At 47.5% G+C, this 9,100-nt stretch overlaps 1 protein-coding gene across 2 annotated transcripts; it reads left to right on the top strand.

The window, feature by feature from the left end:
- Positions 1-1,619, top strand: LOC133883172 (growth-regulating factor 2-like). 2 transcript variants are annotated; one of them, XM_062322406.1, is made up of 3 exons: positions 1-365; positions 458-1,189; positions 1,291-1,619. In XM_062322406.1, the coding sequence occupies exons 1-3, from the start codon at positions 164-166 to the stop codon at positions 1,296-1,298; spliced, it is 942 nt and encodes a 313-aa protein (XP_062178390.1). In that variant the 5' UTR covers positions 1-163; the 3' UTR covers positions 1,299-1,619. The 2 variants fall into 2 exon arrangements, with proteins under 2 accessions (XP_062178390.1, XP_062178389.1); XM_062322405.1 differs by having other exon boundaries at positions 458-1,619.
- The last annotated feature ends 7,481 nt before the right edge of the window (positions 1,620-9,100 follow it).

Here is a 9,100-nt window from a genome sequence, read left to right as displayed (position 1 = left end):
CCTGACACGAGCACAAACCTGGAGACTAGTATTAACTATTAAAGTCGCCCTTCGTTTCCACGACTCCGGCTGAGCGAGCCATCGGCGCCGCTGTCCTCTGTCCTCAGCTCAGCTTGCTAGGTTTGTGTTGCGAGCTCCGAGTGGGTTCAAGGGTGTCGAGGAGATGATGCTGTGCGGGCGCGGCGGCGGCGGCGGGAGGCGCCTGTTCACGGCGTCGCAGTGGCAGGAGCTGGAGCACCAGGCGCTCATCTACAAGTACATGGCCTCCGGCGCGCCCGTGCCGCACGACCTCGTCCTGCCACTCCGCCTCGCCACCGGCGTCGACACCGCCCCCTCCCTCGCCTTCCCGCCCCAGCCGCCGTCCCGTACGCTCGCTCTTCTCGGTCGTTGCATGTTTCCGCTTTGCTTTGTTCACTGGTCAGCATTGATGGTTTGGTGTTTCCGCGCGCGCGTGCAGTGGGGTACTGGGGGTGCTACAGCGCGGGGGCGCAGTTCGGGCGGAAGGCGGAGGACCAGGAGCCGGGGCGGTGCCGGCGGACGGACGGCAAGAAGTGGCGCTGCTCCAGGGAGGCCCACGGCGACTCCAAGTACTGCGAGAAGCACATTCACCGCGGCAAGAACCGTTCAAGAAAGCCTGTGGAAGTGACCTCCTCCGCCTCCTCCCCCGCCACAGTCGCCACCGCCTACCGGCCGTCCGCATTCTCCATCTCGCCCCCTCGCGCGCCCACCTATGAACACCACCACCAGCTCCATCACGGCGCCTCCTCTGCTCGCACCCCCGCTCAAACCGCCAGCCCTCTCCAGCTCCACCTCGATGCCGGCTTCCACGCGACGTCGCCGCCGCCGCCCTACCACATGTACGCTCACGCTTACAGCACACCGCCGTCGTCTCTCTTCCCGGACGGTTTCGGCTACGCGCCGTCCCAGGATCGCGAGGAAGCTGAGATGAGGCGGCAGCATTACCTCGCGCTCGGGGCTGACCTGAGCCTGGACAAGCCGCCGGCCGCGGCCGGCCGCGACGCCGCGGGCACGGAGAAGCTGCTGCGGCGCTTCTTCGACGAGTGGCCCCGGGAGAGCAGCGACGGGAGGGCGGCGTTGATGGGGGTGGAGGAGGCGACGCAGCTCTCCATCTCCATCCCCGTGGCCTCACCCTCCGACCTCGCCGCCGCCGCCTCGCGCTACCACAACGGTAAAAGCGTCCGAAAAAGACTCAACTTTTAATTCCTTACGAAGGCATTCACTCTGCTGATTGATTCGCGCATTGTTCTGGCTGCTGGATTCGATCTGCAGGGCAGTGATCGGTGCATTTCGTCGTCGTAGCTGCCTGCGATAGCAAGGAGCTTCCGTGTTCTCGCGCGCAGCACGGACAGAGGAGCATGCAGCTCAGCCTGAGACCCTGAACGAAGTCGAGTCATGTAGTGGCACTATGTTTTGATCTTCATTTTTCTTTGTAGTATCAAATGTTAGGTTGTTGTTTGTGTAACATTTTTGTTTAACGACCAAATTAGTCCGAGCTGAGGTGACGTGAGGTTGCTCCTGTTTCTTCCTTTCGGTGCCTTTTCAGTCTGTGATGTAAACTTTGTCAGCAGATTCCTGTTTCCCATGCCTTTGATTCCTTTACCTGATTCCTCTGCCTTCGATCGTTTGTCACGTCCGTGGATTCTTCCTGACTCCGGCACAGCGGCACTACACTTCACCCGATGATCTGCCAGGATTCCACAAAATACGCCTGCTTATAGCGTAATCTCGCAGGTCACAGCTCACGCGTTGGCTCATGGCTTAGCCTGCACCTCAGCTGGTTGCAGCGAGCAAAACGGTTGGCTGCACTGAAGAGGCGAATTGTAACACCACACGACCACCATAAGACCAGAGTGCTACCAACCAGCCTACTAATAAACCTGTCGAACAATAAAATTTTGACTTGAACCAACCTTCCTATAAGTCTATCAAACAATAAATTTTGACTTGAATTAAACAACTTATAGGTCTGTCGAACAATAAGTAGGTTGGTAGCATCCGAGCTTGGAATGTCCCGGAGTTTACACAATCTCACCCGCTGCCTGGCGGCCAAGGAGCCGTTCAAAACCGGCATGGATTCTGGCGAGTTCGCACGTGAGGGCGACGATGAAGTCACGGCGCGCTCGCTATTGTCGGGGCGCGTCTGCGGTGGGGAAAGCAGAGCGCTGAGCGCTCCGGCCCTTGCGCAGCTGAGGCATTATTCTACTGACAGGGGTGATGCTGACGGTCAGGGCCATGACCCGCTTGTCTGGGCACGCTGCTGGTGTTGACTGTACGAGCTCTCCATGGTAAATGTACAGCTCTGTGCTCTCGGGTCTGTTGTTAAGCGTGTCAGAATTTCGACGTTAAGCGTGGATCCAAAACTAAGAAGCAGATGTTCTTCCTTTCTATCTTTTCCTCCTCTTTTTTCTCTTCTTTTCCTCATTCTCTCTATCTCTTCTTTTCCCCTTTAGGAAACATGCTCTTAGAAAGATGACAGTATTTACTTTAAGATATATATATGATTTTAGTGATTAATGATAATATAGTTAATAGGACTAACATATGTGTTAAGTATACGTTTTAGTAGATCTATAGATGCAATATATGAAAAAAATCATCAAAGTCGGGATAAAATTTAGTTGAATTAGAGAAGACCTAGAGAAAATAACCTCATCGATGGTCCGATGCTGGACAGGTTTGTATACAACGGAGCTTTGTGTACAGACGCAGTTGACCTCACCGGATAGTCCGGTGTTAAGCAAATTCAACACACCGGATAATAAACAGTGCAAAAAGAAAATAGAAGACCCCACCGAATGGTTCAATACTTAGGAAGTGTGCTTATCGGAGTATTTTTGATAGAGGGTGAGGATCACCTCACCGGATGATCCGGTGCTCAATATGTAGCACACGTAGGAGCATTTCCAGAGGAAGGAAGAGAAGAAGCCATACGCTGGATGGTACGGTGTGAAGATGTGTGAACAGAAGAGGCTTACACTGAAGCATTTTGTGCAAAGAGGCAAGATGTAGCTCGGATGGCGGTAGTATGCATGTCAGATGGTCCGGCAATAAAAAGAAGAACATAATGGATAGTTCGATGTTCATAGAGACTTTGAGTGGAGTTTTAACGGCTAGTTTTTGAGGTTATACTCACCAGATGATATGGTGTTAGTACTACTGTTGTCACAAGATCATCCGGTGTTAACAACTTTTCTGAGCCATTGGAAAAATAGCTAGTTGGGGGGTTTGAGACTATAAATACACATTCACTCGATCATTTGAGAAAGCTAGAATCCTGTCACACCCGATTTTAACGGATAAAATCAGATGTGACTTATGTGTGCCCAGGATGTTCAACATATATAAGGATGTCACATGTGAAATAACAAAAACAATACTTTCAGAGAATAAATATTAACTCTTACAACAATTGGCATATATAGTCTTCTATGAAGATATCTACAGCGGAACATAAGCACTGATGCCCAATAATACCGTAGGCAACCGACCGAGAGACACGTGCTTAGAACGTCACAACCTCGTCATGATAATATTCAACATTTCACTCACTAAGAACTACCACACATGTCGCATGTCATAGAAAAAATAGCAAGTATGAGCACATAACGTGCTCAGCAAGTGTATAAGAAAATAATAATATGCAGGCTTATAACAAAAATAGGCTAACACATGGTATATTTGCATAAATACGAGTAATAAAAAGATATTTGGACTCAAAAATATTAAACAATTATTAAGTGTAAATAACTCAATTATTCCAACCATTTACCACAACCCGAGTCAGCTACCTTGCTAACCATAACCATCCATTATCACCAAAACCATAACTAAACCTACATCTATAACCAACTAATCATGTAAGAATCCAAGTCTCCCATAACTACGGACACGGTTGTTATAATAGTTTTACACTCTGCAGAGATTGTTCAACTTTTAGGCACGGGTCGTGATATCCATGTTACCGTGTTTGCAAGACACTTAATACACGCCAGTGGTGGGTGCCGCCATAAGAATCACTATGAAGCATGGTCTATTAATTAGGTCTTAGTACTCCAACGAATGCTAGCTAGGTGTCTAATCGATATGCTAAGCTTTATCCATATCAGCCTAGTGTTTGGTACGATATTTCTTAGGTTATCGCTCCATGAACCGGTCCTTATATGTGATACTTGGGCAAAGACTATCCAACAAGGAAAATAATCAACCACACCTAACACCACTGCTTGGAACGTATCCACAAGCCCACCACATGAACCACCATATCAAACCAACTCCTTGCCCAAGTCCTAGGGTTCCATGTTACTAAAACAAGTCCAAAACCATTGCATATGTTCACTAATCCTATAAAAGGCATTTCCCAACATCCCGACAGCATGGCTAAGTAATTCTATCCAAAAGACTCATATCATCTTCCATATAGGCTTCAAGGGATATAAAGGAAAAACTAGGGAAAACCCTAACATGCAATTTGTAAAATAAAACATTTAAAAATATAGGTACAATATGATCAATGACACTTGCCTTTTACCTAATGCTGCTTAATGTTGACAAAATCTTGATCTTGAAATCCCTCGAACAGATCCGAAGCGTTATCGACTAATCGTGAACTCTATCGACAAACAAAAGCAACATCGAATAAACACCAAACAAACTCCAAATTGGAAAAACAACAGAAATAGAATGATAGGGTGGGAGCTTTAATTGGGCTGGACCAGGAGAACAGAATTTGACCGGAGTTCTTACAAGGAATGATAAGGTTGTAGGAATCTAGATGTTAATAAGGGAAACCTACCATAAAGCTATGAGAATTAACACCTAAAACTAGTATGGTTGGATAGATCATGATTTTAGAAAAATTTGAGCGCAACAATCACTCAAATCGGAGCTAAAATGAGAAAGATATGAAGCTTTGAAGTTTTAGGGGCTATTGAGCAAAATTCCCTGATTTTTTAGGAATTCTTGGAATTATTCTTGTACTGCTGATTGGACATGAATTGCTGATTGGACATGATGACTAGGAAGATCTGTTGACATGGCAAGTGACTGGAATGACACATCAGGCAAATATGATGATGTGGTGCGATGAGGTGGCAGATGACTGGGATTATGGTGTTGACTGGATTGTGCAGAACACGTGGTGCTTCTCTATTGGTGGCCGAAGGGTTATATCGATGATCTAATCTTGGGGGTTCAGATTGAATCAGACGGCCAAGGAGAGATGACAGAGGCTGGGCGGCCGGAGAGAGGCAGAGGGAGCTCAAGTATGGCGGCGGTCTCACTGGAGAACGGCTGGAACCTCGTTGTCGGCGTTGGGGATCAACGGCGAGCAGTGGAGGAGCAAGAGGAGCGGACGGGGCTCTTGCCTTGTGAAATAGCAGGGTTGGAGAGTGGCGGAACAAGCCGGTGGTGAGAGGAGGCAGCGGTAATCCTCGGAGCTTGGCGGAATGAGTGCTTCGGTGGTAGAAAGTTGACGAGAAGCAGCAAAACGACTCAGCGTGAGCTTGCGGTGCCGAGGAACTACTTGGAGGGGGAAGGAGATGGCTTGGGTGCGGCAGATTCACGAGCTCCGACGAGCTTCAACAATGGTGGCGGTAGTGCTTAGGGTTCTTGACGTCTCGGCAATTTAGGGTACAAGGGTAGCGGGTTTGCAGCATAATCGACCAGAGGCTCTCTCGGGTGCTACTTGTAGCCCTAGGAAGGCGTGCCGGGTCGAGAATTGGCAACAGCGTGGCATGCTCGATTCGGACTCGGTCGAAGTTCGAGAGAGAGACGACGATTGTGTGGGCCCACGTGGCGGCGTCGCAAGGCGATGTCGGAAAGGGCAGGGGCGTGTTCAGCAACGGGAAGGCAAGCGAGAGTGCGCAGGAGCGGGCTGAGCAGGAGAGGGGCGGTAGCAGTGGCTGGGCCAAGCACGTGTGCTGGGCCAGGGCGCGTGGGAGCAGGCTAGGGGAAAGAAGATCGTGTGTCTATGAACCACCATTATCCAATCAACTCCTTGCCCAAGTCCTAGGGTTCCATGTTACTAAAACAAGTTCATCATCACTATTGCATATATCCACTAAACATGTATATGACACTTCCCAACATCCCAAAAGCAAGGCTAAGCAAGTCTACCCAAGAGACTTATAACAACTACCACTTGGGGTTCAAGGAATGTAAAGGAAAAATTAGATAAACTCTAACATAGGTGACTACTCATCATATTGACAGACATTGCATGTAATTTTGTAAAACAAAACATTTAAAATATAGGTTCAAGGTGACCAAGGATACTTGCCTTCTCCTTGCTATTGCTCAATGTACTCTAGCTTCTGGTGTTGACATTCTTCAACTGATCTAGGGCATTATCGTCTAATCATACGATTACCGGCAAAGCTCACAAACAAAACAAACTAAGAACATAACACAAAATAGAAGAACAACAAGACAAAACCTATCTAAAAAAATAGATCTTTGAAAAATGAATCTAACGATGCAATAATCGCTAAGACGATAAAGTTACGCTAAAAACAAGTTTATGGTTTAATTTGAAAAAGAAAAGAATTTAATTTGAAACAAACAGAAAGTTTAGGGACCTTTTTGTAAAAATAGAGAGACCTATTTGTAATTATAGAAAAGTTTAGGGACTAAAGTGTAAAAAGATAGGGGCTTTTATATGAAAATAGGAAAGTTCAGGGTTTATTTGCAAAATTACCTATTAACATAATTATTTTGGAATTATTTTTATTAAAAAAAATCATCTTTTAATGCGTAGGCGCTGACTGGACTTGACTGGGCTGACACGTCGGCAAAACAGGTGAGGTGGCGCTGCTGTGGCGGCTGAGCTAGCGGCTGACTAGGCTAAAGGGGCGACACATGGCACGCTCTGGTTGGCTGGCGAAGGGGTAAGTTGAGATCTAATATGTGCAGTCGGCTTTAGATCGGACGACTCAGGAGGGATCGGCCGGTCGGGCAGGCGAGGGCGCGAGGCATGCCGGCTCTGTGGGGATCGCGGTGGTGCACTGGCTGGATGGTCGCCAAAACAGCGCTCTGGCTTGCCGGCGGCAATGACGAGCGGTGGTACATGACCAGAGGCTAATAACGAATCGATCTGGTTGCTTACCGAGCATGATGAGGCACGGGAAGGTGGTCGGCGACGGGAGAGGCCGCAGAGCGGCTTGGATCTTTGTTGATGGCAGTGCTTCGGCAGTCAAACGGTGACGGTGATGGCAACACAAGCTTCAATGGAGGCAGGCGGTCCTTCCGGTGGTCTCAGACGAAGGCGAGAGGCTCTGGAGTAGTGGGACGTTGAGCTCAACCGAGGTGGTGGCGACGAGTTCAATCTCTGTGAGTTAGCTCGGGTCTCGATGAATTGGCTTGGGGAAAAGAACCAGGAGGTCTCGGGCTAGATATATAGGCGATCAAAATGAGTCGGGGAGGGCTAGGACTCCCTGGCGGCGGCGGAGATTGAATCGGACCCGGTGGCTGGCAGTCTCCAGGTTGGAGACGAATCCGACAGGCGGGTCCCACCTGTCAGCAGCACGGGTGAAGGCGGGCGCGGCAGCAGGCACGAGTGCGCTGGGCTGGAGATTGGGCGCGCGTTGGGCCAGGACGTGGCACGACCTAGGAGGGAAGAGAGCGGGAGATGCGGGCCGGCGCGGGTTGGGCCGAAAGAAGTGGAGGGATGGCCTGGGAAGCGTTTTATTTTTTTCTATTTCATTTTTTTTTCTAAATTCATTTAAAATTTGAATTCAAAGAAAAATCAACTCAAACAAAACCAAATAAACTCCAAATAAAACCCTACATGCCTATATTCAGCATGAATACATATAAATCAAATAAGCCTATAATCATTTGGAATTTAATTTTATAAATTAGATTTTAAACCTAGGCTATTTAATTCAAACTTAAATTAAAATATAGCCAATTTTAGAAACTTGCAAATTTGAAAATTAGGTGTTACAGTCAACCATGCAAGCTGATTTTGTAATATATTATGGGGCTACCATGCAGGTCATGTGGCTAAAAAACTTTATTCTGAGATTAAAAGTTGCAAATAACTTTTCAAAACTACTTACGTTATACTGCAATAATCAATATATAGTTTTTTATACGAGTAACAACAATTTAAATAATAATCAACCCCTTATCTCTCTGTTCTATTAGCGTTAGGTGGTGGAGATCAAATCCAACAGTCACAGGCCATACTGAGCTTTTGTTAGTTGGAGCGCCGTGCAGCAACTTGGCCTAAATAGTAGCCATAGGGAGAAAATGTTGCCCTGGGGGAAAGCAAGTGCTTGGCTCATTTAACGCTTTGATAGATGTTGTTGTGTACCAATATGGTTTCGAAAAGAAAAGAAGATGTATTCGATTTCCGGGGTGCAATGGGGTTGTTGAGTGGTTGTTCGACTTGATTAGTAGTCATGTATTGAAGATAACTAGCACTCGGTTTTGAAGTCCAACCTTACCTTCAGAATTCAGATGCATTAGTATTTATGATACTGTGTTTGCAAACACTATTTTCTGTCCAAGCTGTAGAAGGTCCTGGTTTAGTGAGTATATTAATTGCTCTTAGGTTCCTTAACTAGAGACATTTATATGGTTCATGTAGGTTGCACCTGAAATTTCATGGTCTTGCACTCGGTGAATCTCTAGGCCATCTCCAACGCCTTCCTACCGCGGTTTCCGTTCCCCTCACGATGGGAAAAAGAACGCAACAGGAACCGCACACGAGCTCTAACAACCTCCTGTTGTGGGCTGGTGCCAGGCGAGATAGGAGAGAGGTTTCCACGCCCCGGGGAACCTCTCTCTTATCCCCACGTGGAGATGCCGAGCGGGGAAGTAGGTGGAGGTTGCGCTCGTGTGCTCGTGCAGAAGAAGCGGGTCACAAATTATGGCAAACCTTAGCTGCAGGATGTCAAATGCACATTCAACATCTTTTCGGAGTGATGTTTGCATGGCGGAGAAATACACACTCTTGTTCCCCCTTTGATGAAATTGCCTTCACTATGATCGTCCATTTTAGCTAAATTTCATCACCTAGGTAGTAGCCAATGTCATACGTGTTACTATTAATGGTGTATGACATAGGAGACGTAAT

The sequence above is a fragment of the Phragmites australis genome, chromosome 10 (genome assembly GCF_958298935.1).
Source record: "Phragmites australis chromosome 10, lpPhrAust1.1, whole genome shotgun sequence".
In the NCBI taxonomy this organism is placed as follows: Eukaryota; Viridiplantae; Streptophyta; class Magnoliopsida; order Poales; family Poaceae; genus Phragmites; species Phragmites australis.
The sequence above is the reverse complement of the archived record's forward strand: the minus strand, read 5'-3'. Positions and strand labels throughout refer to the sequence as shown.